The sequence below is a fragment of the Podarcis raffonei genome, chromosome 13, assembly GCF_027172205.1.
Source record: "Podarcis raffonei isolate rPodRaf1 chromosome 13, rPodRaf1.pri, whole genome shotgun sequence".
Lineage (NCBI taxonomy): Eukaryota > Metazoa > Chordata > Lepidosauria > Squamata > Lacertidae > Podarcis > Podarcis raffonei.
In genome coordinates this window covers 19,140,958-19,168,942 of record NC_070614.1, presented here as the reverse complement: position 1 = coordinate 19,168,942, position 27,985 = coordinate 19,140,958, and the positions used below count along the sequence as shown (strand labels likewise).

Here is a 27,985-nt window from a genome sequence, read left to right as displayed (position 1 = left end):
GCGGAGGAGCGAAAGGCCCCTTCGCAAAGGCGCGGAGAGAGGGCCGTCGCCTGCCGCGCTGTGCGCGATGGCGTCATCGCGTCGCGGCCGACGACGTCGCGCCCCGTTTTCTTTCTCCGTAGTAACCGGGTAGAGAGGGAGGAAGGTAGCCGAGGAGGGGGGGAAGGAAGCCGCGCGAGGGTCTGACGAGGCGGCGGGTAAGCAGAGAGGAGGCAGTGGGGGAGAAGAGGGGCTGGAAATAGGCCCCCGGGCCGCCCCTCCTCCTGCTGGGTTGCCTGGATATGAAGGAAGAGGAGGAGGGGGCGGGGCTGAGGCCTAGCGGGGCTATGGAGGCCTCGGGGAGCTGATGTCTCTCTCTCTTTTTCCCCATTCCTAGGCGACGTGCCCTCCTGTCTCCAGCCACAGCCGTCGGCCCTTACCGAGGGTAAGTAGGCAGGTGGTATTATCGGAATATCTTCGGACGTACACTTGGGATTCCGAGCCTGAAGGCCGCCTTTTTGCTCCTCCTCCTCCTCCACACTTGCAGCCTCCAGTCCTCTGTTGACATAGCAAAAGTACTCGCCCGTTGAAAGGGCCAGGGGGGGACGGCAACAGGATCAGAGCCGCTTTTTGTTACAGTGGTACCTCGGGTTACATACGCTTCAGGTTACAGACTCCGCTAGCCCAGAAATAGTACCTCGGGTTAAGAACTTTGCTTCAGGATGAGAACAGAAATCGTGCTCTGGCGGCACAGCAGCAGCAGGAGGCCCCATTAGCTAAAGTGGTGCTTCAGGTTAAAAACAGTTTCAGGTTAAGAACAGACCTCTGGAATGAATTACCATATTTTTTGCTATATAAGACTCACTTTTCCCCTCCTAAAAAGTAAGGAGAAATGTGTGTACGTCTTATGGAGCGAATGTAGGCTGCACAGCTATCCCAGAATCCAGAACAGCAAGAGGGATTGCTGCTTTCACTGTGCAGCAATCCCTCTTGCTATTCTGGCTTCTGAGATTCAGAATATTTTTTTTCTTGTTTTCCTCCTCCAAAAACTTGTGGTCTGGTGCGTCTTATAGAGCGAAAAATATGGTAAGTACTGAGGTACCACTGTATTTGCGTGCCTGACTCGAGGGAGCGAGCGTGTGCATGTGCACGCTTTTCTCAGAAGTCAGCCCACTGAGCACAGTGGAAAGTCCCCTGCCGAGTGGGCATGGCATGCAAGTGGGGCTTGAACTCCAAATAATAGCTGCCGTGCTTTTGTTTTCGCTTCCTTTCCACGACGGCGCTGGCTGTATTTGTAAAACTGAAGGTAACATTTATAGAAGAATAGGACTGGAAGGGGCCAAGGAAGACATGTAATCCACAGGTGTGTGGATTATGAACCCTACAAACCACCTACAGCTGCCAGCGCTGGTCACCATTATAGTAGATGCGTTGTGGCAATGGCTTCAAACGCTCAAGCCAATGCACAGCTACGAACCATTATATGATTGCTGGTGGACCTGGATGCAGCAGACTGAGTCTGAGTTCAGGTTAGGCTCAGAAACTTGCCAGGTCAGCCTGCCCCATGTATGCTGCATTGATGTCTGGAGAAAAGGACAGAGTGTTTTGAATTGAAAGACAAATTAGAAAAAGAAGTGTCAAGTGGTTTTAAATGGAAGTGGCTAAGTAAACAATAATAGTGCATATTTACAAAGTACGGTATCCAGCTGCCTCAGTTCTCTATTTTATTCTCTATCTCCCAGTAGGGCTGCTCCCTGTTTTTATACCTACAAACACAGGGTGTATCTGTTTTCCTCTTCCAAGGCTGTTCTCTCTTACCCTAACTTTTTCAGGTGGACTGTATGACTGTGGCACTTATAGTTTTCAAGCATCAGATATCCACATGATAAGAATCCCCAATGAAAATATGTATATTAGACGCGTATGTGCATTCACTGTAGAGTTTGTAAGAGCTGAATCAAATCTCTTCCACAGATTTAAGACAAAATCCTTCCAGGGCTGCACTTTTCATTGCATTCATTTTACACACAGAAGTAAACCTACAGTGTACTCCTAGGACAGCACCTGCGCAGCATTAAACAATGTCCTCAAATTCCAGCAAGTGAGTCATTAAGTGCCTTAGAAAATCAACTGGTTTTTGTATTTGGGGTGCTTTTTCATCAGCCAGTGTAACAAATCCATCTTTAAAAACAGAAGTTCCAACTAACTGAGCCAGTGAAGCAGATGCTCTCATTTTGACAACCAAAAAAAAGTATGGGTCATAAAATATCAAAGCAGTCTGCTGATTTTTGCCATTTAGATGGGTGGGTTGGTGTTTTTCAGCCAATGTAAAAAAAAAAAAGTCACATGGTTTTTCCCCAAACAAAAATGATCCAGGGTGTTCATCCAAACTCCTGGCGGTCGGTGGTGAGGTTTGATGGAGCGATAAGCCACTTCCACAACCCTGCCATTCTCACAATTCAGGGGCAGGGAAGTGTACCTGTTCCTTGTGCCTTTGCTCAGGCTGCCGTAGCAAAGAGGCCCAGATTGGACACATTATTGTCACATGATGGCAGCTGGTCAGCCCTTTTCCCTGAAAATCCCCATTTTGGGAATTACAGTATTTTTCGCCCTATAGGGCGCACCGGCCCATAGGACGCACCTCAATTTTTGGGGGGGGAGGGAATGAATAAAAAAAAATTTTTTCTCCCCCAGCCGTGGGGCTGGGGCGGGGGAAGCCCGAGCTTCCCCCAGCACCCAGAACAGGCTGCTATCCGCAAGCCTTGCGAGCCCGGCGGCAACTCCTGCGCAAAGCACGGGGCGTCCTCCGGAGGGTGCTGCGGGCTGCCACCCGCAAGCCTTGCGCACCCAGGGGAACTTCCGCCGGGCGCGCAAGGCTTGTGGATAGCTTCCTGGAGCCTGGGGAGCACCGACGCTTCTCACTCTCCAGGCTTCAGCGAAAGCCTGCATTTGCCCCATAGGACGCACACACATTTCCCCTTCATTTTTGGAGGGGAAAAAGTGCGTCCTATATGGCGAAAAATACGGTACTGTGGGCAGGAATGCTACCACCAGAAGGTTCTGCCTGCCTGCCTACTCTTTGGGCGGGTGCATTGGGGCACTCCTTAACAGTGGAGCTCCTCCAACAGCAGTGACCTGCAGAACTAAGCCAAGGAGCACCTCTGTCCATTCATACCCCTTCCAGTAGGTGGGTTTGGATTGCTCTGTTAAGTGTCTTTGTTCAAACGCAATGCAGATGGATTTTCTTTGGGACATTTTACTGCCTTGAGATACACTGGAATTTTTCTTGGGTAGTAAAATGTCCCCCAAAGCATTTATATAACATTATTTATGATTTGGTTTAAGATGAACAGCAGTGAATGTTCTTGTTAGTAAGCTCAGGCCTAACAAAGCAGGGGTTCTTTTTCGCACTTCAATTGCCTACTGTTCTTTAAGGGATAAATAGCTTGCAGACATTTTAAATAAAAATATTTATTCCAGAAGATAGCCTGAATTCATTGTTAAAAACAAAACCGCTAATGCATAAGGTTGCCACATTTTATTAGTGTCAGCCACACAGATATTAAGTAAGATGCAGTTGATTGTATTACATATATTTAAATGTATTTAGGACTCTTTGCCATCTGAATGCAGATTATATCTTTTCTTGGTAAACAGAAATGACTGAACAATAGAATTGAATTGAACTGGATATTAAGCCTTTAAAAGGTAGTCTGCTTCTATCAGTAAACAAAATATCTGCATTGGAGTAAATTTGAGTTTTATTCATATACTAGAAATACCCATTTTCATCTTTTAAAAGTAGCTGCTGCCGGTCAGTGCAATCAACTGCTATGATTGATATTTAGGGGGAGCATTTTTTACCAAAATAAATAAATAAATGGTGCTTTGTTCATCTTTCTAAGTCAGACTTTCCTATTTAATTCTATGCTAGTTGCCTATGGGGTTTTGTTCATACAAGGACTGTTTTGAAATGGGCAGAGGCTTTATATTTAGTACATCATTGCATCTTTTTCAGACGCATTGCTGACACCATGAATTGGAACAAAGGTGGCCCTGGCACCAAGAGGGGCTTTGGTTTCGGTGGCTTCTCCATATCCACTGGGAAGAAGGAAGAGCCAAAACTCCCTCAACAGTCCCACAGTGCTTTCGGAGCCCCTGGTTCAGCTGGGTTTGGAAAGACACCACCACCACAGCTGCCTTCTTTTTACAAGATTGGATCAAAGCGAGCAAACTTCGATGAGGAGAATGCGTAAGTTGCCCTCCTTTGCACTTGTATCCCCATTAAATGAGTTGCCCAAAGTTTTGCGATGATTTGTTTTAATAGGGCAGACATAGTTGTGTTACCTGATAATATGTGAAAAGAAGTGTCCCAGTGGAGGGCATAAGGCCCAGGGGCCAGCAAACTTTTTCAGCAGGGGGCCGGACTATATTTTGAAAAAGGGGGGGGGAATGAATTCCTATGCCCCACAAATAACCCAGAGATGCATTTTAAATAAAAGGACACATTCTACTCATGTAGAAACACGCCGATTCCTGGACTGTCTGCGGGCTGGATTTAGAAGGCTGTTGGGCCAGATCTGGCCCCCGGGCCTAGGTTTGCCTTCCCATGGCTTAAGCCATTTTACAGCTGACATCTCAAGCATAAGACTAGCCAGAGTCCACATAAAGGTTGCATGACAACAGCTAAATCAGGCTGCCAGACAACTTGGAGTGGATATTTGAGAGATGGAGTTTGTTCTTTAGTTCTGTGCCCCCCCCCAAAAAAAACTTTTTTTTAAAATTCCTAAAATATTGTCCAGTGTTAGGCTCTGTGTGATAGCAAATGGTTTCCCCTTCTTATAAGTCTGCTTATGTGTTGACTTGATTCTTCCCAGTGTCACCTCCTCTCTCTCTGAATTTTCAGGTACTTTGAGGATGAGGAGGAAGATTCCAATAACGTTGACTTGCCATACATTCCCGCTGAGAACTCCCCCACTCGGCAGCAGTTCCATTCCAAACCACCTGACTCAGACAGCGAAGATGACCCACTGGAGGCATTCATGGCAGAGGTGGAGGTAAGTTACCTTCTCCTAATGCCTGGCCGATATTTTGTGGCTTTGAGATGCACCAAAAATGACTGTTGAGGAGAATAACAGTCAGCACCTCTGAAGATGGGACAAAAATGTTATCAGTTGTATTTATTTTAATTTAAAATATTTTAAATCCGTCTTCTGTTGTAGGGTATCTGGGGTAGTTTATAGCAAACTCCAGCTGTTGCCATATAAGCAAGCATGAAAGTAAAGACAAGGACAAACAGAACAGAACAAGGGAAGCTGTTTAGGGAAGCTTTTAATGTTTAATAGGTTATTGTAATGTTTAATAGGTTATTGTATTTTAGTGTTCTGTTGGAAGCCGCCCAGAGCGGCTGGGGAAACCCAGCCAGATGGGCGGGGTATAAATAATAAATTATTATTATTATTATTATTATTATTACTATAAGAAAAGCAGCAATAGCAATCAGCACCTTAGGGTCTAAAATGTCAGAGAAGTGAAACCAAGCAGGTGCCTCTCAGGAGGGAATTCAGCAGTGGTGATGTCGCCACTTCATACATTCATAATTTAGTCTGAGAAGTACAAGTCAAACTCCTGCTCATAACAATCGGGGAGGGATTCAAATTACTACTGCTACCATTTAATTACTTGTTTCATTTACAATTTGCTTCCCGTGAGGTATTTCAAAGCAATTAAATAATGGCATATACAAAAGAGGAACATGTTTAAAAACAGTTGTATATAAAAATTTTTTTTGAAAATAACTATAAAACTAGAAACAGTTTAAAACAACACATAAATAAAATCAGTTGAGATCTAGGTCAGATAGCACTGAGACAAAGATTTTAGAAGTCTTTTGGAAAGGGGAATTTCTTTAGCAAGTGCTGAAGAGCCAGTAGATATGCACGGTGAAAGGGAATTCCAAATGGCAGGTGCCACTACACTAATGGCCCAATTCTGACATTCATGCAGAACAGATCTCCTGATAGGATGGTATCTGCAGGATGGCCTCTCCTGCAGCACACTGATCAGTAGGGTATGTAGGGGGTGAGGTGATGTTTTGGTATCCCAGTATATAGGGCTTTGTGCAACAATACCAGCACCTTGAACCTATGGTTTTGTATTGAGATACAGTGATATGCACTGAAAAACCCTTTAAACAATATGATAAGAATAGGGAAATGTGCTGCATTGCAATGTTACATTTCTTTTGTGACCCATTAGGATCAAGCTGCTAGAGACATGAAGAGATTGGAAGACAAAGACAAGGAAAGAAAAAATACAAAGTAAGTTATTTTTTTATATCACAGCCCCATTGAAACAAGTGAGAGACTGAGAAGAAGCATGGGATCATCTTGCATTATTTCTGCTGGGATATTTGAAGATTTTGCCATGCTAAGATCTTTAAGCCTTTCTGAACCTCCCTGAAGGCTGTGATCTGAATTTATGAGGGTTGATTTCTGAGGGGCTGGTGTATAGATGACTTATCCTTGGAGCAGGGTGTTGAGGTTACCTCCCTCATTGCCTTCAACTATATAGTTCTGTGAAACAGCTTTTCTGTCACACTTCATAGATCTGAAATTCAGTCAATTTTACTCTTCATAATTTGACAGGTCCTGGTGGGTTGGAACATAAGATGTTTGTGTTCTTTTGTTTTTTGTTTGGTTGCTCCTGAATGTTGTCAGTGTTGCATTATATTGGCACTAATCAGATTGAATGTATGGAGCTGGGTATGTGGAACATTTGCAGGGAAGTTTTGTTTCTCTGCTTATTTTTCCAGGGGTATACGCGATGATATTGAAGAGGAAGATGATCAAGTGAGTTTTCTACGCAACCTTTCTATCTATTACAAAACAGTAATCAATGAGTGCAAACACACATTTCTGATATCCTTTGAAATAAAGCAGATCTATTTTTGTTTGCTGAGAAGATGGGGGGGGAGTCTGTTCTTTCTAAATACATCAGACCATTAGCCCAGCTGATAAAAGAGTTAGGACCCCAAACTGGTTTGCAGGTCAACTTTAGGTGAGTCACATCAGCGCACAGCCAATGCTTTTTAGGCTTTCGTTTTCTTTTTTTAAAGGGGGGACATGGAGTGAAAAAAGGGAGAAGGAAGCAGAAAGATAGACATAAAAATAAAATAAAAGTAGGTCCCGTGCAGGTTTAATGATAAAAGTGGGTCCTGGTCTAAATAGGTTGACAGCTATTGGTGTGGACCATATAAGCAACAGCTGAAAATATTTAAGTACTGTATAAGGCAATGATGGCCAAACTCTGCCCTCCAGCTATTTTGGGACTACATCCCCATCATCCCTGACCACTGGTCCTGTTAGCTAGGGATGATGGGAGTTGTAGTCCAGAAACAGCTGGAGGGCCAAGTTTGGCAATCACTGGTATAAGGTATTGTAGAGCTCACCATGCCACTTTGCATACTTTTTAAAAACTTGTCACAGACTTGTGCTTCAATGAGTCTCCTATTGGTGCAGTCAAACAGCTTTGTTATGCTGCTATAAAAGCATACGTGTTATCCAAAATCTGGAACTTCCAGCCCAGTCATTCCTGAACTCTGTTCTGGGGCTTATTCTAGTGTGCCCATGACGGAATGGCTAATTGATGTCTCCTGAGCAGCCTAAAGTATCTGCCCACTACATGTCTGCATGAGTTACTGCTTTGACCTTGCCTCCTAATCAGCCCCCATAGCAAGTCGTTCTGCCTCTTTCTTCATCAGCAACGATTGAAGCATGTGGCCCAGGGATGATTAACCTGTGGCTCTCCAGATGTTGCTGAACTACAACGCTCATCATTCCTGACCATTGTCTTCGGTGGTGGGCCTACTGGGAATTGTAGTTTCGCAATATCCGGAGGGCCACATGTTAGCTGCACTGATTTTAACACCTCGTGGTGCAGTGATACATAATCACCAACCCCTGTGGAGTCTGGCTATTGCAACTTTTCATGAGTCAATGCTCTGGACTTGTCCCTATTGTGGGTCCCCATATGTTGCTGAACTACAACTCCCATCACCCCTATCTAGCAAGGCCAGAGCTCAGGGATGATGGGAGTTGTAGTCCAACAACATCTGGAGACCCACAGGTTGAGAACCACTGATGAGCCATAGAGTTAGAGAAACTTATTTTATGGCTTAATGTAACATGCTTTGCAAGGCATTCATCTTAACTCTGAAGAAGATCTAAGGTGCTTCTTAATGTGCATAGTAGGATTGAGACATAGCTGAGAAACAGTGTGTAGCCCCCTCGATGGGGGAGAGGGAATGCTTAAATTTACAGTGCAGCAAAAATAAATGAAAATAGAAATCTTGTTCATTTGTAAATGAAGTCATGTCTTCCTTCCTTTCTTTCTTTCCCTTCCTGTCTTCTTTTGTTCCTTCTTTTATTTATTTATTTATTTATTTATTTATTTATTTATTTATTTATTTCCTACCTCACCCCGATTATTGCAGGATATCCTGAATTTTCTCAATGAATACCCCTCTTTAACCCTTCTTGGCTGGGTGTCCAGATAGCCACAATGTTATACTGCACAGGGATGCCAACCAATTGCACCAATAACTATTGTGGTTGATTTGGGTTCAAATCCCTGCTTGACCATGAAGCTCTCAGGATTGGTTGGTCCTTTTCTCAACCCAATGTTATTTACTTAGGCTTTTTCTTAAGCCTTCAATCATCTGTGTCCTCTTGACAAAGTTGTAATGAGGATAAAATGGAGGGGAGAGCCATGTACCCTCCCCTGAGCTCCTTGGAGGAAGGACAGCTTGAAAATGTCGTAGCAATGTATTGATCAGACTTAATATTAGTGTGACTTTCTAACCAGTTAAATTTGCATTTTGGAGGAAATGCTGAAGGTGCCTTTTTTGAGAGAGTCTCTCTTAAATGTGAATTTGACTTTTTAAAACAAGGAAGAGCTTCTTATTTTCTGTATCTTCAAATTAGAGAACATAGGGTATTCCCTACTATAGTAAAATATCAAAATGGTTTCAAAAACCCTATCCTGTCCTGTAAGGGAGCGCATAATTGTTAGGAGAACTCTTTGGGGGAATTCCTGTTCAAGAAAGTAGATATCTGCAGGGTCAATCATGTATGTCTGCTAGATCAGGGTGGAAAACCTTTTTGTTGTTATTTTTGTTGTTTGCGCTGCAGGACAGATCCTTGTCAGATCTGAGCCTCGTGGACCAAATTTGACGGGTGAGCAGGGCTGCTCACTTGTCAATCACTGACATCACAGTGATTTCAAGTTATTCAACATGTTTCAGTCCCTAAGATGGAGCCCTGCATGGTGCTTTAAAGAACCTGAGGCATCACATTTTTGCCAGCATCAGTTGTGAAAGCAAGTTCTCCATGGGGAGCTTGCTAGGACAGCCATTCCAGCACATTTTGGCTCTGTTGCCCATCAGCTGATGGGAAGTAGAACCAAAGCCTGTTTTCTCTTGCTAGTGTACAGTCAAGGTTCCTGATTGTGCATTGGCATCCATGCATTGTGCACCTGCTCTACATCTGTTCAATGCACTGTAAGTGACTAACCAACCTAAAAGAAAACCCTTCCAGTTTTCAGAATTTTTTTTCTTGTTTGGTTGCCTGGAGACTTTTAACTTGCCGCAGACATCTAGCCAAGAAGTCAGCAGAAGTAAATGCAAAGTAAAAAAAGACAAAGAGAATTTTGAGCATGTGCAGAGTATTTTTCTATCACTTCTGAGTAACCACAATCATTCCTATTCACAAATACGGCGTTAGAGAAAAAGATTTGGAGGTCAGTGGTTGTAATGTCCAGGCAAATGTGACACATACGCACACAACACCCGTCTTGGAAATTAAGCGTTGAAGGCCAGACATTTTGACATAGCAGAAAACACTTTTGTGGCTTTAACTGAACATTTGAGATGGTCAGCTCAGGTCTTCTGACTGTTTCCTGGAAAAGCGAAATATACCAGCCAATTTGTTAGTTCTTTATTATGGTTTCACCAAACAATTAACTGTGATGAAAAGAGAACTTTTAAAATAGACAAAGTTATTTGTTCTTTATGGGTAAGTGACCGTCTCTAAATGTAGCTAGTAATTAACTGAAAACAACAATAGCATTTCGTCCTCTTTGGCACTTGTATGCAGTTACATTTCTTTGTTTTGCTGCAGGAAGCATATTTCCGTTACATGGCAGAAAATCCCACTGCTGGCGTGGTTCCAGAAGAGGAGGAGGACAACCTGGAGTATGACAGTGATGGCAATCCAATAGCACCATCCAAAAAAATCATTGACCCTCTTCCTCCTATTGATCATTCAGAGGTGAGGGAATTTCTGCAATCAGTAGCATAGCGCCAGTGCTAAGTTCATCCAAAAATCAATAGTAATACATTGACTAAAGCAAAGAGAGGAAGAGACCCTCGCTATATGTGCTCCAGTGCTTATATTCTTCCATTGCATAGAAGCCCAGACAATCAAATGTACATGATTTTTATTTCAGTTTCCCCCTACTAAAGTGCTTCTTTGAATGTCTCACAGAAGCTGCACATTTGCCAGATGCTATGCTTACAACTGGGACATGGGTGGCGCTGTGGGTTAAACCACAGAGCCTAGGACTTGCTGATCAGAAGGTCAGCGGTTCGAATCCCCGCGACGGGGTGAGCTCCCGTTGCTCGGTCCCTGCTCCTGCCAACCTAGCAGTTCGAAAGCACGTCAAAGTGCAAGTAGATAAATAGGTACCACTCCGGCGGGAAGGTAAAGGGCGTTTCCGTGTGCTGCTCTGATTCACCAGAAGTGGCTTAGTCATGCTGGCCACATGACCCGGAAGCTGTACACCGCCTCCCTCGGCCAGTAAAGCGAGATGAGCGCTGCAACCCCAGAGTCTGTCACAACTGGACCTAATGGTCAGGGGTCCCTTTACCCTTTACCTTTATGCTTACAACTGTTAACATAGCAAGAATGTTCATAAACATTCCATGGCAGCCCGCTACTTGGGCCGAGGCAGCAACCAATTTTTCATTGATAAGGTGGTATCCCTGACTAACCATGAACTATTTGGCCTGCAGATTGAATACCCACCGTTTGAGAAAAATTTCCACGATGAGCATGAAGAAATCACCAGCCTCACCCCCCAGCAAGTGGTGGAGCTGCGCCACAAGCTGAATCTCCGGGTAAGATGAGTCCTGCTTTGAGGATTGTCTCTTGTTCAGACACGATAACAGCTGTGTGGCGAACAATAAACAGACACAGAACCTTTGCAAAGATGTGCCATGGCTCCTCCTGAGTGAGGTTATGATCCAAGTAAGATAAAGAGAGCAGAAAGGATGTAAGAGAGCCAGTATGTTAAGTTTCAAGGACTTAGTGGTGCAGAGGAGAGTTAATTTGTAGTGGGATGGCTACAATTCAGTAGCTGCTTTGTAAAAATGCACCTTGAGGAGGCTTGGCAAGAATAATGCGGCTTGACGGAGGGAAAAGTTTGATCCAGTGTAGGGAGACGTACCATAGAAAACTTGCAGCAGGCACTCTTAATAGGCAATTGTTAAGCGTGCAAGGACAAAAGAAGTAGTTATAATTTAACAGTTTTCATGTTATTCTATTTTATTAAAGCAACCAGAAAAGAATATTATGATGGGAAGATCTCACACAGGTGAAGGGAAGCAGTGGAGAGGAGGGGAGGGTTAGGTTGAATCTGGGAAATAAAATAATATATGGGACAGCAAAGGATATAATATATTGTTTTATAATAGTAATATATTGTAACCAGAATAGAAGTTCAAAAGGGGAAGTAAATATATTTTTAGTATTTTCATTATTGTAATAGTTATTATTATTTCTTATCGGTAGAAGGCAATGTTAATTTAGGCTTCTTCGTTTTGCCGTCTGTATAATAAGTCAATAAAAAGAAAAAGAAAACTTGCAGAAGGCATAAAAGGCATGGTGATTAGCAGACATAAACGGTTAACCAGGTTTTGACAGTTGGTCACCTTCAGGCTTCCTTGGGTATTTCAGTACTTGTTAGCTGTTCGGACACCTTCCCCCTCAGCTTATTCTGTTGGGGATTGGTAGTAGGGAGGGCGTCTGGTTGTCATTCAGGCTTTCAGCCCCCTTCTTGGGATTCTCTTCACTCCACTGGCCTCTCTGATTGATCAAGCTTCTAGCTAGATATTGCTGGTCGTTTGTTCCATTTAACCTCTGATTTTCATTCAAAAATACCTAACGTTGGTCTACTTGTAGAGGCCCAGTTGGTGAATTTCTGGATTTTATAAGATGTGCACGCTCTCAATCCTCCCATGAATATGGGCTTCTGATAACATGGGGCATTCCCCACTCCTTTTTTTAATGCTTTATTGGTTTTAAAAACAAAACAAATAGAGAATGAAACAATACGAAACAACCAACAAAAGGCAATTCAAAATCAACACTCATTTTAAAAAAAGATTTAAATTCACATGTAACGAATTCAAACATGACTTCCAATCCCCACCCCCATTTTGATTCCTAATTGTGATTTTTTTAAACTGCGCACTTAACTTGTATCTCTCCTAGGTTGTTCAGTTGTGTTAATTTTGTAAAGTTCTCTTATTTCATGCAGAGGTCAATCCAAAGAATTTAGATTTTTACAATGTTCTTTTAGGTATTCTCTGTAAATATTCCACTCTCTATTGAGTATTTGCTCTGTATGATCTCGGAATCTTGTTGTCAATCTTGCTAGCTCTGCATATTCTAAGATTTTATTCTGCCAGTCTAATTTAATTTAAATTAGATTGGGACATTTCCTTCATCATTGTGCTTTTCAGGTGTTTTTACCTCAGCTGAATGTTGAATTCAGTTCAACACAAGAAAGGCTAATCATTTGTGGTGGCTGGTATATTCCTATAAGGCGGATATAGCACAATAAGCATTGTTGGAGATCGGAACTGAGCGAACTTCCTTTTCACATAGACTCTACATCAGAATGTGCATTGAGTAATCTCTCTCAAAAGTGTAAGGCATGGTTTTAATGAAAAACTTTTCCCCTAGGTCTCTGGAGCAGCTCCTCCAAGACCAGGAAGCAGTTTTGCTCATTTTGGTTTTGATGAGCAACTTATGCATCAAATTAGAAAATCAGAATACACTCAACCCACACCTATCCAATGCCAGGTGAGTCCTGCATAGCAGTGTTCACAGTATTCCAACGAAGTATAGTTTTGTTATTTCTCTCATGTCTGTTTTTCTTGGGGGGCGGGGGAGATGTTGTAACGTTATCAGTTTGTGACTTGGTTAGCCGGCTAATTAATTTAGAAGTAAAGGCAGTAATTATTTGCCATAAAATTGATTTGAATATTTAAAATTACCACGTGTAAAAAAGCCTAAAGAATTTCCTTCCACTAGAAACACTACCAAATGAACTTCTTTTTAAAAAAAGATAAAGATGCCCTGAAATTTCAGAGGGGGGCCCTTTTTGTCTTAACAAGTGTAAAAAGTTTTCTCTATCCAGAAGGGCTATTGGTACTTGGTTTATCCTTTGATATCTTGTTATTTCTCCTCTAGAGCTGCAGTTAGTCTTTGAGAAAATGGAAGAGAGCAAAGTAGATAACAGTCGTACCTCTATTTATGTGTCCCTTTGGATATGGAATCTTTGGGTTAAGGCCACAGCAAACCCGGAAGTGTATACTTCCGGGTTTCGCCGCATGCGTAGAAGGGCTCAAGTTGCGCCGTGTACAGAAGCACGCCTCTATTTATGTAATTTTTGGGGTGCGAATGGACCCCTGGAACGAATTAAGTTCATATCCGGAGGGTCCACTGTACTTAAAATGCCTAGGGGAAAATACTGGGACCATAATAAACAGTAGAAGGAGTCCTGTGAATAGCTGTAGCCCAGGGGTAGTCAACCTGGTCCCCACCGCCCATTAGTGGGCATTTCAGGATTCTAGGTGGGCGGTAGAGGGTTCAAGTTATGGCACAAGCTGAATCCTCCTTCCATCGAGCACTGGTGGGTGTTAAAGAAATTCTACCATCAAGAAAGATGCATTTGTGGGTGGTAGGTTGACTACCCTTGCTGTAGCCTAATTAGGCATCTCAACTTCTCCAAAAAAAGAAAAAGGAAAATTACATATAATAATTCCGTGTTGCAAGTTTGCGTCAAAAGAATGTTAACTTCTATGTCAAGATAAAGCCAACTTGGAACAGAACTAACTTCATAGGGTATAATTAACCCCAAGGTTCCAACAAACCCCCTAGAATACTTTGTAACGGTGGTAGTGGTGACGATGGTATACTGATTATTTACACATAGGGAGTACATAAATATTTGTACTACTACTACAAAATCTACTCTGGGTCTTTTCAAGTGGGGTATTGATTAAAAAAATGGAATTTATGAAACGAGCAAAATGCTGTGTTGTTTTCCCTATCCTGTTTGGAGATTATGCTGGGGTTACAATGGGCTTAGAGATTTGCTTCTTATATTGGTTTATTTAGTTAACAACATTGTCAGTTAAACACAAGCACTTAAACATTGAAAAGTGGAGATGTGATGAAGTGACAAGGGTATGAGGAGCACGTGGAGTATGAAATGATTAGGGCACAGGTGTCAAACACAAGGCCCGCGGGCCGAATCCAGCCCGCCAGACCTCATCATGTGGCCCGTGTAGCCGCTGCCGGCCACCAGCCTTCACCTTTTATTCTCGCTTTTTTTTTTTTTGTTTTTGACACAAGAAAGCCGCCTCTTCAGCGCATGCGCGGCAGCCTACAAGCCAGAGAACGTCTGCCCTCTAGTGGCGCTGGCAGTTCTACACAGGAAAACTTCACTTTACATGCATTCAGGAAACCTCCACTTGTTTTTAAATTGAGCGGACACATAGTCCTACAGATACAACCGGCCCTTTGAGGGTGACCAAACTGCTGATGCGGCCCCCGATGAATTTGAGTTTGACACCCCTGGATTAGGGTATGCTAAAAAAACTTTACAGACTTTTTTTAACAGATGCTGGGGTGCACATCCTCATGGCTTTATGAAGGTTAATATTTTCAAAACCATACCCTGAGCTGAGAGTCATCAGCTCTGTTTTGGGAAACTGCTTGATTTAAAATGTGGGTGGGTTTTCCCCCCCTCCTTCAGGGTGTTCCAGTGGCCCTGAGTGGGAGAGACATGATCGGTATTGCAAAGACCGGCAGTGGGAAAACTGCAGCCTTCATTTGGCCTATGTTGGTTCACATCATGGATCAGAAGGAGCTGGAGCCAGGAGATGGTCCCATCGCAGTGATTGTATGTCCAACCAGAGAGCTGTGCCAGCAGGTAAAGAAATGTTTGGAGCATCATGGAAAGAAATGGGGGGGGGGAGTAAATCCTGGAACAGATTATCCATCTGAGGAGGTTATGCTGTTTTTGTTGTTGTTTTAATTTGGGTTGGGGATAATGGTATATGGAGATTTACCGAAAAAAGGGGGGACCAGTTAAAATTAAGGGGTTTTCTATGGGGAAATGAGTTGGTAATGAATTTTTTACTTTTCTGGGGAAAAACCCCATCTTGCATACCTTGGTCACCAAAGAGCAGCTCGGGTAGAAAGCTTCTGAAATTTATTTGGTAACCCTACAAGGAAAGGGAGGTTCAGAACTATGCTACAATTCCAGAAAAATTGCCATGCTTTAGCAGAGAGGCATTCTGGCCATAGCTGTCAACTTTTCCCTTTTCTTGGAAGGCATCCTATTCGAAATAAGGGAACTTCCCTTTAAAAAAAAGGGAAAAGTTGACAGCTATGATTCTGGCTTGCCACTTTTATCTAAGGAGTTGTAATGACCTTTAAAGCCCTAAACGGCCTCGGCCCAGTATACCTGAAGGAGCGTCTCCACCCCCATCATTCTGCCCGGATGCTGAGGTCCAGCGCCGAGGGCCTTCTGGCGGTTCCCTCGTTGCGAGAAGCAAAGCTACAGGGAACCAGGCAGAGGGCCTTCTCTGTAGTGGCGCCCGCCTGTGGAATGCCCTCCCATCAGATGTCAAAGAGATAAACAACTACCTGACATTCAGAAGACATCTTAAGGCAGCCCTGTTCAGAGAAGTTTTTAATGTGTGACATCTTAGTGTATTTTTGGTCTTTGTGGAAGCCGCCCAAAGTGGCTGGGGAAACCCAGCCAGATGGGTGGGGTGCAAATAATAAATTACTTTTATTATTAATGAGATATTGTGGTGCAGGACTTGATGCATGCAGGACTTCAAATACCATGCTCTTTTGTAAGTCCCAGAGACCCATTTTTGGAGCCTTTATGGGTCAAAAGAGGGCTTCTTACATAGGTGGTATAGAGAAGGAGGAACTCTGCATTCACCGCTTCTGCTCACCCCTCAGTGTTGAGATCAAGATTTTAAAGGGGGCTGGTTGTAACTAAACTAGTCAGGCCGCCACCAGCTTCACCTTCCTGTTGCAAGTGGGTATGGGAGTAAGGCTTGTCCATCTGTGCTTCAGTTGTTTCACCGTTAAGATTTTCATTATTAAAAGTGGAATGTTACTTTTATGCTGCCTGGTGGCAAGTGGCTCAATTTCCAGTCACAATAAGACTTCCTCTGGTTGCTTTCATATGATATACTCAACATAAAAAACAGGGATGCTAGAAATCCGCCCTGAAATTCTGCCTCTTCTGTCTCGTAATTTTTTTATTAAAACTTTTTGATGCAACAAGATAAAAGGAGTGTGGAGAAGAAAGAGAGAAAAGAGAAAGTAAAAAAGAAATGATGTGATGTATACAGATTATTCTAGCAAATTCGTTTGGGATGGAAACAAAAGAAGAGAGGGAGCAGATACAGAAAAAGTGAGGTCTGAGGCCAGCAAAGAGGGATCCTGATAAGCTCTAGGGGTGAGCCACAGGTACAAAGGTGGCCGGACTGATGTACAAAAGGCAGAAGAAAATTCAGTCACTGGAAAGGAGAGTTAGAATAACAAACAAGAAATCTACTTGGTAGTTTTTGAAGTAGTGTTACCAATATTCTGTGAACTGCTGTGCCTTCAGATCCACGCTGAATGCAAGCGCTTTGGGAAGGCCTACAATCTACGCTCCGTAGCAGTGTATGGTGGAGGAAGCATGTGGGAGCAGGCCAAGGCTCTGCAGGAAGGAGCAGAAATTGTTGTCTGCACCCCAGTGAGTATTTCTTCCAGGTACTTGTGTTGCTGTAAGGCATCTTTCCCCAACCTAGTGCCCTCCAGATGTTGCTGGCTGCAGCTGGAGTTGTAGTCCAAAACATTCCTAGGTTGTGGAAGGCTGCCCTGAGGGTTACGGGATTCTGAGAATGGCTTGCAATATGCTTCTTTTCTGTTCTAAATAAAAAGCAATACCTTATGATTCATTCTTTGGTTAGTGGCTTATGTGAACCTACCTCATTTTTTCCCCTTACTGGATTCAGAAAATGTGGATCCAAACTGGAGTAGAATTCCTAAGGGCAAGAGAAACTGCTTTGGCAGTTAGCTGTCTGTTGTTGACACAACCAAACTATTTCCCTCTCACTGGACTCTGGTTGGGAGTCTTCCTTTAAAGGTGGCCTTCAGAGCTTTCCTTGGCTCTTAGCCAGCTACTATTGACCATCACACACCATCACTAAGGACCCTGTTGTTCAAAAAGGACCACAAACAATATCAGGGAAAGTTGGAGCAGAATTATTATTATTATTATTATTATTATTATTATTATTATTATTATTATTTATACCCCGCCCTCCCCAGCCAAGGCTGGGCTCAGGGCGGCTAACAAGCAATAATAAAAACAAGTTGAATGAATACAACTTAAAAACAAGATTAAAATACAACAATTATAACAGTATAACCACTATGACCAAGGAATTACTGTAACATAGTTTGAATGATCTGGGACGCGGGTGGCACTGTGGGTAAAACCTCAGTGCCTAGGACTTGCCGATCGAAAGGTCGGCGGTTCGAATCCCCGCAGTGGGGTGCGCTCCCGTTGCTCGGTCCCAGCGCCTGCCAACCTAGCAGTTCGAAAGCACCCCCGGGTGCAAGTAGATAAATAGGGACCGCTTACTGGCGGGAAGGTAAACGGCGTTTCCGTGTGATGCGCTGGCTCGCCAGCTACAGCTTTGTCACGCTGGCCACGTGACTCGGAAGTGTCTTCGGACAGCGCTGGCCCCCGGCCTCTTAAGTGAGATGGGCGCACAACCCTAGAGTCGGACACGACTGGCCTTTACGTTTTAGTTTGAATGATGCATTGATACTGGCTTTTCTGACTAGCTTGCTGCTGTTAAATATTTCCATTCAGGGCCGTTTGATTGACCACGTGAAGAAGAAAGCAACCAACCTTCAGAGGGTCACTTACCTTGTGTTTGATGAAGCCGACAGAATGTTTGACATGGGTTTCGGTATGTACTCAGTAATACTGGCTGCAGTGTGGATATGTCACAGTGGTGGCCTACGTTCCCCACAACTTCATATCATCCTCTATGTCATAGGAATCCATTAGTGAAAGAGTGCAAAGGCTGAAGCATTTCTTGGGCTACGCACTCAGCAGCAACTAAATAACAGTGTTACGGAAAAGTACAGGACATTCTGGATAATAGATGAGGGTGGTGGTGCAAAATGAAGGCTTTCACATGAAGGAATATGAGAAAGAAAAGTGGTTTGACCCAGTGAAGAATAGTGCAAATTTGGGAAGTAAAAATAAAACGCAAACGTGCTTGTTATGGCCGTTTAACATTGGTACCAAGCTGTGTTACGTGTCCTGTCCTCAACTTTGTGGTTAGCTGAGAAGGAATTCTTAGTGGCGCTCTTGTGCTCCAGATGGCCCTATGAAAGCACACACAAGGATAGGTTTCAGTGACCACTCCCAGCCTTTGGAACTTCCTTTCTTCAGAAGTCTCTCAAAGCACGGGCAGAAATATCTTCCATAATACCCTTTCGTTCAAGCAAGCATTTTGTGGCCAAAGGAATTTGTGTGTGTGTGTGTGTGTGTGTGTGTGTGTGTGTGTCTACCTCTTTCATTTGCTCAATCTTCATTGTACAAAGTAGGGCACAGGTCGTGGTAGAAGTGGCATAGAGCACCCAGTTCTGCAGCCATATCATTCACCCATAGTATATGAAGGGCAGGCTGGGCATTGCTGGAGAAACTGTTTTCTTTCTTTCTCTTGGTTAGGCCAGGAGTGCCTAAGAGAAAGTGTCTTGTGGTTGGTGTGTGTGTGTGTGTGTGTGTGTGTGTGTGTGTGTGTGTGTGTGGAACAGAGGCTATGTATATCAGGTGCAAAGCAACTCTATTATTTTGAGTGCAATAATCATTGGCCTCTTGAAGATTTGTTCAAATATAAATATATTTGCTTATTTCCCAAACCTCAATTTTAGTTGACTTTGAAAGAAACACAGATTTCTTCCTTAATTTCTTTTTTTCCTGGGGCATAGAATATTTCTAATTACAACAATAAACAAGAACCAGAATGGCTGCAAAAATATGCTTTGCTGAAAAACAAATTCAAGCCCACAGATAAATATTTGCTCTTTGTCAAATTTGTCACTTAGTTGCATGATATATTGATTTTAAAGGCCTTTTTAAAATAAATGTCTTTTTAAAGGGGCACCCTTTTTTGTAAACAAGAAACTCTGAGCCTGATGTTCAAATGTATCAACATCTCATTCAAGACCTACTGGAAGTTGAGCTTGTGGATGATTCTGCATTTTTTGAAATAAAAAGGTGTTGCCTTAGAATGCAGAGACTGAGCACTTTCCATCATGAACTATGTGCCATGCTCTCTTCATCCAGCTGGCTGTTTATAATGCAGCTGCTTTTCAGCATCTGAAAACTGTACATTGACTGGAACTTTGTTCTTCTTTTCATCCAGAATACCAAGTCAGATCGATTGCCAGTCACGTGCGCCCTGAAAGGCAGAGTGAGTGTGGACTTCCTGAATATAAAATATATTGAAATACGTATTGTGTGAGACAGAACTGTTTTGTTCTTGTAAATATATGTGGTGAGCCCTTCAGGGCGGGGCAGCTTTAATTTGTGTCCCAAAACTGTTTCCAATTCCCATACTTAGACCAGAAAGAAATTAAGTTATATTAATGCATTTGCAAACATTTTGTTCTCGTTAAGCAAGGGCAGCCTGCTGTCTTCCCACCCACCCACTCACCGATTTTTCACCTTTCCCAGACATTTGGAGTGTTCTAAAATCTTGTTCATATATAGGTAGTTTTCGGGCATACAGAACCACCGTCTCCTTGTCATTTACCCTCTCCCATTGCCTCCGTGCTTCTCTGCTGTTTGGATAGCATCTTTCACCTCACTCCTAACCACAATGTGTCCTTCTGGTACTGCTGTACGCATGGCAAATGTGATGCTATCCAGGGGTGCCCAAACTTTTTTCAAAAAGGGCCAGATTTGATGAAGTGATCATGCGTTAGGGCCATCCAAAGTTGTTCAGCTTTTTTAAAGATTGAAGTTGTTCAGCTTTTTTAGGATTTAACCCCAAGGTTGTTTAGCTTTTTTTAGGGTTCTACCCCAGGACATATACTGCCACGAAGGGCGGATTAAATCGACCAGCGGGCTGGATTAGGCCCCCAAGACAGAACTTGGGCGTGCCTGCAATAGTCACTCACCTGTGAATCATCACAGGCAATTCCTATGTATCTAGATTTTCATACAATTCTGGTGGATGGGGTGGCTTCCTTGTGAGCTTGCACTCCTTTGCACCTTTGTGTATATAACATTAGTACTATTTTCCTGGCTTAACAGCTCTACTGTTCAGTGCAACTTTCCGGAAGAAGATCGAGAAGCTCGCCAGAGACATTCTAATTGATCCAATCCGAGTGGTGCAAGGAGATATCGGAGAGGTAATATAACATTTGAAAAAACGCTGTTTGAAATAGACTAGAGCAAAGAGAGAAGCCATGGGTGTGCATAGTATAATGCTTCTTTTCTTCTTCCTCCATCTCTGCTCTCGTGTTAAATATATCCCGATATTCTCATTTTGCCTCTTATTTACTCCTCTTCCTCCTCCTCACACAACAGGCAAATGAAGATATCACTCAGATTGTGGAGATCTTCTCCTCTGGCCCCAACAAGTGGAACTGGCTGACCAGCCGCCTAGTGGAGTTCACCTCTTCGGGGAGTGTCCTCCTCTTTGTTACCAAGAAGGCAAATGCAGAGGAGCTGGCCAACAACCTTAAGCAGGAGGGGCACAGCCTGGGTCTGCTGCACGGTGACATGGACCAGAGTGAAAGAAACAAGGTCATCTCGGATTTCAAGAAGGGGACCTTCCCAGTTCTGGTTGCTACGGATGTGGCAGGTAGGGGTGCAAGTTGGAAGTTTTAAAAACCTGGGAGCAATTTCCAAACCACGTTCTTGACCCCCTTTCCCTCTTCACGTTGTGTTATCTCTTAAGCCAGTTTTCATCCACCTACCCTGATGTTCTTTACATCTACCGTGGTTCAGAGAGTGTTGTTCTCAGCCTGCTGGATAGATGTGGACTATGTATTGAAGATACTAAATAAATCTTAGAGAGTGTGGTGTAGTGGTTAAGAGCGGTAGACTTGTAATCTGGGGAACCGGGTTCGCGTCTCTGCTCCTCCACATGCAGCTGCTGGGTGACCTTGGGCCAGTCACACTTCTTTGAAGTCTCTCAGCCCCACTCACCTCACAGAGTGTTTGTTGTGGGGGAGGAAGGGAAAGGAGAATGTTAGCCGCTTTGAGACTCCTTTGGGCAATGAGAAAGCGGGATATCAAATCCAAACTACTCTTCTTCTTCTTCGGACTTTTAGTTGATCAGTGTTTTGAAAAAGATAGCCCTCCTTCACTGTCTCATTAATTCGTTCTAAATCCCCACTAAATATTTCCCTCCTATTTTTTTTTCCTTAGGAGGAGCTAAAATTATTTTTAGTATAATCAGAGTTCAGTGCAACCGAACCTATTTTCAGTCAGGGAATAATACAGTTGTCTCTTTTGGAATTGCAATACAGTCTTAAGAATACAGGCCAGCGTTAACAGAAAGTGTCTAGGATAACTTGATTGCTTTCAACTGTTAACTGAAGCTTTCCTAGAATTGAAGGTGGTGCAGTGGGAAAGAGTTTTGAGCAGAGTAAGCTCAACCTTTGCTGACAAGATGTGATATAAGCAGAACGCATATGAGAATTGCTGCGAAACTGTCTTGACCCCCGACATCTCCTGTGTCCAGCTCGTGGTCTGGATATTCCTTCCATTAAGACTGTGATCAATTATGACGTGGCCCGTGATATTGACACCCACACCCACCGAATTGGCCGCACGGGGAGAGCAGGAGAGAAGGGCGTGGCCTACACCCTGCTGACTCACAAGGATAGCAACTTCGCTGGAGATCTTGTTCGGAATTTGGAAGGAGCCAATCAGCACGTCACAAAAGAGCTCTTGGACTTGGCCATGCAGGTAACTTTGTCAAAACCTGAAGAAGCACTGTAGCCTTTCCTCAACTTGAAACTTAACATTTCTGTGTGTAATTATGAGCCAAACCAAATAATATAACACAGTATGTGGTATATTTAAAAAGAAAAAGGGGTTTTACCTTGAAATAGATTTTGCTGCATTTCCACTGCTTGAGCTAGATTAACATCTAGGAAAACAACAACACTGGGCACTAGCAGTATACAGAGAGCTGTCTTTAAATCTAAGGAATGAGTCATGGCAGATTTTATCTCTATCTTGTGCTAATTGTTCTCATGCAATTTGGAGGCATCTTGCAAAGAAGCTACTTAAAACAGGGAACTATGTTTTTCTACAAATAAGTGATATTTTGTTTCCCCCAATATGTAGTTCAAGTGGCCTTCTCTGGGTTCCTCCCACCACCCTCCAAAACACAAAAACTAACTCTCCTTTATTTGTCAAATAGCGTACAACAACTTGACTGTAATGTGCTTGTGTACTTTTAATTTTTGGTATTGCTTTTGCACTTCCAGCCAGAATTCTGTAGTCTAAATTAGTTGAAGCAATCCATAGCCCGGTAGTCACATATTTCATCTCCTATTAATGTTACTATCCTTTTTCTCCAGAATGCTTGGTTCCGGAAATCACGTTTCAAGGGAGGGAAGGGCAAGAAGTTAAATATTGGCGGTGGTGGACTGGGGTACCGTGAGCGGCCTGGCCTTGGATCAGAGAGCGTGGTAAGCGTTGAGATTCAGTATACTAATATAGACTAACAGTGATGTATATGTCTACTTGGAAGTAAGTTCCGTTTATTTCATTGAGACGTACTCCCCAGTAAGTATGTATAGCACTGCAGCCCAAGTATCACAGCGCTAACTGCCAACATCTTTGTGTCGCAGGACCGTGGGAGTAACAGTGTCATGGTTAACTATGAGGCATACAAACCATCCTCAGGAGCAATGGGGGACCGGTTGTCTGCAATGAAGGCAGCATTCCAGGTTGGTATGGCGATAACTGCCCTGCTACCTATTCTCTCCCCTTTCTGTCTGGCACTTGTGGTGCTACTGCTTTCTTGGCTTCTAGCCAAGTGTGGCCATTGTGCCTGTGAACTCCTTAAACCACCTCAGAAGGGAAAGGAGCTGCTGGTTGCCAGCAGCTTTGCCTGCTTCAGTATGGTCGTTGCCCAGCCTGTAAACTGAATTTCCCTTGGGTCTATCACAAGTTCTTCGGCAAGCAAGGTTTTCATTGACCCGAGGTGGAGCCATCAACATTCCCCCAGCATTTAGCTCCAGCTTGCTCCTATTGGCACTGCAAGTCAGCCCTCCTCCATACCAATGAATGGGCAGAGTGGAAGGAAGTGCAGTATGTAGTCTAGTGCCAGAGATACTGAAGGCAAAGATAAGTTTGGTAAAATCGGCCTGAATACTCCAGCAACTAAACCAAGCCATACATTGCAGTAGATGTCCTAATATTAGAAAGCGTTACTCGTTGAAATTCCATTCTCACATTAAAAATATAGCTGGGTTTTCCCCTTAACGGGAAGAAATCTCTGAGCAGTAAGGTACACCCACTTTATTATAATAATAATAATAATAACAACAACAACTTATTAATACCCCGCCCATCTGGCTGGGTTTCCCCAGCCACTCTGGGCGGCTTCCAACAAAACGCTAAAATACAATAACCTATTAAACATTAAAAGCTTCCCTAAACAGGGCTGCCTTCAGATGTCTTCTAAAAGTCTGGTAGTTATTTTTCTCTTTGACATCTGGTGGGAGGGCGTTCCACAGGGCGGGTGCCACTACCGAGAAGGCCCTCTGCCTGGTTCCCTGTAACTTGGCTTCTCGCAGCGAGGGAACCACCAGAAGTCCCTCGGCGCTGGACCTCAGTGTCCGGGCAGAACGATGGAGGTGGAGATGCTCCTTCAGGTATACTGGACCGAGGCTGTTTAGGGCTTTAAAGGTCAGCACCAACACTTTGAATTGTGCTCGGAAACGTACTGGGAGCCAATGTAGGTCTTTCAAGACCGGTGTTATATGGTCTCGGCGGCCGCTCCCAGTCACCAGTCTAGCTGCCGCATTCTGGATTAGTTGTAGTTTCCGGGTCAACTTCAAAGGTAGCCCCACATAGAACGCATTGCAGTAGTCCAAGCAGGAGATAACCAGAGCATGCACCACTCTGGCGAGACCGTCTGTGGGTAGGTAGGGTCTCAGCCTGCGTCCCAGATGGAGCTGATAAATAGCTGCCCTGGACACAGAATTGACCTGCGCCTCCATGGACAGCTGTGAGTCCAGAATGACTCCTAGGCTGCGCACCTGGTTCTTCAAGAGCACAGTTGCCCCATTCAGGACCAGGGAGTCCTCCACACCCGCCCACCTCCTGTCCCCCCAAAACAGTACTTCTGTCTTGTCAGGATTCAACCTCAAACTTTCCAAAATCCCCTTCCATCCAGCACCCAGCCTTCAATCTTTGATAGTGGTTGGTGTCACTGAGAAGAGGCAGAAAACAGAAGCTTAAGAATCCTCATATTGGTTATGGTGTTTTTCTTTTCTCCTGTAGTCCCAGTATAAGAGCCATTTTGTTGCTGCCAGCTTTAGCAACCAGAAGACGGGCAGCTCTTCAGCAGGTGCCAGTGGGTGGACCAGTGCTGGCAGCTTAAACTCCGTGCCAAGCAACTCAGCACAGCAGAACTCGGCAAGACCCGACAGTCCCATGGGCATGGCAGGCATGCCAAAGGGCATGACAGGCTTCACAAGCGCCGGAAACTTAAACAGCGTCCCCACCTTCCCGACTCCTGGCGTTCAGGGGTTCAACAGTCCGAACGCCGGCAACAGCAACAGAGAGGGCAGCAGCGGAGGTAGAGAAAGGTATGGCGACAACCGGGGAAGCGGTCGCCACGGCGGCGATGGCCAGCGCCACGGCGACGGGAGCGGTCGCCATGGTGAAGGCCAGCGCCACGGGGAAGGCTATCGCCACGGGGACAACCGCCACGGGGACAGCCATCGCCATGGGGAAAGCCGACATGCTGGCGGTGGGAGCAGCAGCAGTCGCCACGGGGAAAGCCGGAACAATGGGGACAGCAGCCGGAACAGCGGCGAAAGCAGAAGCAGTGAGACTAGGAACACTGAGAGCAGGAAAGATGGCAACAGCAGGGAGAACAACAAGGCAGATGGAGGCAGTAGTAGGGACAACAACAAGACAGATGGCTTTGTCGTTCCGGAGCCCCCAAAGCGCAAGAAGAGTCGGTGGGACAGCTAAGAGCCCAGCAAAGTGGCAAGGTGCCCCTCTCGGTCACTCTCCAGAGGGCCTTTCTGCGTGGCTACTCAGAAGCATAGCAATGGACAGCAATGATCCCCAAACCAAGCCTCGGCTGGTGCGTCTGCAGACAGCTTCACTTCAGTGGCGCGTCAGTGTTGTGCTTTGATCAAAAGGAAAGTGTTCCCTTTCTTGGAATTCCTCAGCGCTCTGACTTTTAAAAATCCGTCCAGCTCGAGGGACTTCAAAAGATTGATTTCACCCACCAAGAACAAAAGATCTTTGAGAGTGTTTCTTTTTTAACTGAATGTTTCCAGAAAGAGGCTTTGAACTGGGTAGGTTTGTTTTATTCAGATCAATGTGAACTTGTACACTAACCCATCTCCCAGTAAGTGGCATGCCTGCTACATCAGCCCTATTCAGTAGCCCTCTTTTCATCCCCATTGTCATTATGCTTTTACACCTTCGTTCGCCGCTCGCAATGGCCATCTGTGCCCAGGCACAACCACCAAGTTCCTGTTTATATGATTTTGCATGTATCCAGCAGTACAATGAGACGTGTAAAGTATCACAGGAAAACACAGTAGTTTCGACTGGGTCACTGTTGGCCATTGCAAGCAACAGATACAGGAAAATAATGGTCTCTTGGGAAGGGGGGGGGCTCACAGTTGATCTTGCCCATCTACACACAATCCTGCATGGAAATCATAATGTTCCATTATGACTTGTGCCATTTCTGCAAGTAATCTTTTTTTACCCTTATCATTTGATGCATCACTGCTGAGTAGCTTAAATTCTCCTTATTTGGGGATTGGTGAGCAGGTTCTCAGGCTTGACTCCTGAATCTCTCTTTTTGTCAGTTGTCCACAGTTCAGGTAGAGAGAGGACAGGCCAAAGGTTAAATCATTTCATTCCTCCTACTCCCTTGTTAGTATCAGCATGCTAATAGCCAATAGAGAGAGGTTGAGATTCTGTTCCTAAGAGTAGTGGGGAGATGGCTGTAAATATGCAGGTGATGCAGCCTGCAAATTTGTCTCATTCTTCTCCATACCTAAGTCAGGTATGATGAGTTTGGCTGGAGCTAAAGGATTCCTTCTGCCCAGTAGAACAGCATACATGTGTACACACACACACACACACACACACACACACACACACACACACATGGAGACAGAATGAATGCTAACCTTCCCCATGCCAGTCTACATTTTTACACAATTCACCATCTTCTGTGTTCTGAATGTGTCCTTGTGGGAACAAAGACCGCTTGGCAAAGACTAGCAGAATCTCAGGTTGCCTAGACTGGAGCTCCTCTGCCTCCAAGAATGATCCTTGTGTCTACTCATTTTGGTCCCTGAACATGTGTACTGTATGGGCAACAGGAGCCACATTAAGCCTGAAGAGGATACACAAAGATGGGCCATGGAGCCACAAGGATATAGCCTGCCCACCGGCTGGCAAGATGAAAAGTGTCCATTTGGGTGGGATCTTGTGTAGATAGCTTTGTGAATGTTCCAGAAGTTATTTCCCCTCCCCCCCCCCTCACCACCCAAGGGTGAAACAGGCTTGGGGAGGGAGATCTTTCTTATATAGCATCAAGTTAATTGTGATTGGGGGCTGAACCAGGAAGATTTCAAACTTTGTAAGTTTGAGACTGGCTGCTGAAGAAGCATTTTTGTGCAGCAATGTTGGAAGCGGGACTTGTCTGAAACAATGTGCTGCTTTTCCCCGAAATGGTTGTTTCGCGCACACATCTGGAAAGAAGCAAATGTAAAAATATTTGGTTTTTGGGTTTTTTTAACAGTGTGTTCTTGGGCTCTTTAATCAGATTCTTTTTTCTTTTTCTTTTTTGCCAGAGTGGTAGAAAAATCTTGTTTGCTGAAAATAGTTCACTTCTTGCTTCTCATTTTTATGAAGAAGTATCTTGAAACTGTCAGGATTCTGTGACATGCTGTTCCCTTTACTTTCCGCTTTCTCTTCTAGTAAATGTTTTATTACAAGGACAATTGCCTGGGATGTGCCTGTTTATTTTGGCCTATATTCTTTTACTCATAAGTTGGTTTTGTGCGCAAAAAGTACTACTCGTTGCTAGAAGGAAACATCAGCTTTAATAATTTTATTTCTCATGTTTGCACTACATCAAAATAGCCTTTAAAAACAACAACAACACCTTTGACTGCTCTAATTGGGGAGGGGGGAGTCAGAAAGGGTTTTGTTTTTTTCTTGCCCACATCAAATTGGGCAGGGGACCCTGAGAGTTTTTTTGCCACCTTCTGCAACATACTCCTTGCCACGTTTGCGCAAGTCGGTTACCCCACAAGGTTAAGCATGCCTCTTGCTATCAACTGCTTTTCCTTGCAAATTTTCTCTCTCAGCATCATTTTGTCAT

At 44.1% G+C, this 27,985-nt stretch overlaps 1 protein-coding gene across 4 annotated transcripts; it reads left to right on the top strand.

Annotated features, from left to right (window-relative positions):
- Window positions 1-53: 53 nt before the first annotated feature.
- On the top strand, window positions 54-27,602 carry DDX42 (DEAD-box helicase 42). Of its 4 annotated transcripts, none has more exons than XM_053361706.1 (20): window positions 55-197; window positions 377-424; window positions 2,011-2,080; window positions 3,998-4,231; window positions 4,886-5,036; window positions 6,238-6,299; window positions 6,794-6,830; window positions 10,158-10,307; window positions 11,051-11,155; window positions 13,005-13,124; window positions 15,085-15,261; window positions 16,966-17,094; window positions 18,223-18,322; window positions 19,790-19,837; window positions 20,683-20,780; window positions 20,959-21,235; window positions 22,121-22,347; window positions 22,968-23,078; window positions 23,241-23,339; window positions 24,901-27,602. In XM_053361706.1, the coding sequence occupies exons 3-20, from the start codon at window positions 2,061-2,063 to the stop codon at window positions 25,597-25,599; spliced, it is 2,844 nt and encodes a 947-aa protein (XP_053217681.1). In that variant the 5' UTR covers window positions 55-197; window positions 377-424; window positions 2,011-2,060; the 3' UTR covers window positions 25,600-27,602. The 4 variants fall into 4 exon arrangements, with proteins under 4 accessions (XP_053217682.1, XP_053217681.1, XP_053217680.1 ...); XM_053361705.1 differs by having other exon boundaries at window positions 1,954-2,080; XM_053361707.1 differs by lacking the exon at window positions 2,011-2,080 and having other exon boundaries at window positions 54-197.
- The last annotated feature ends 383 nt before the right edge of the window (window positions 27,603-27,985 follow it).

What these genes read in the sequence shown, in the direction of transcription:
- DDX42 (XM_053361706.1), top strand. Translation starts at nt 2,061, where the DNA reads ATGTCCTCAAATTCCAGCAA. An exon ending in AAGGAAAGAAAAAATACAAA is followed by an intron (nt 6,300 to 6,793) that starts GTAAGTTATTTT and finishes TTATTTTTCCAG; the next exon opens with GGGTATACGCGATGATATTG. An exon ending in TTGAAGAGGAAGATGATCAA is followed by an intron (nt 6,831 to 10,157) that starts GTGAGTTTTCTA and finishes GTTTTGCTGCAG; the next exon opens with GAAGCATATTTCCGTTACAT.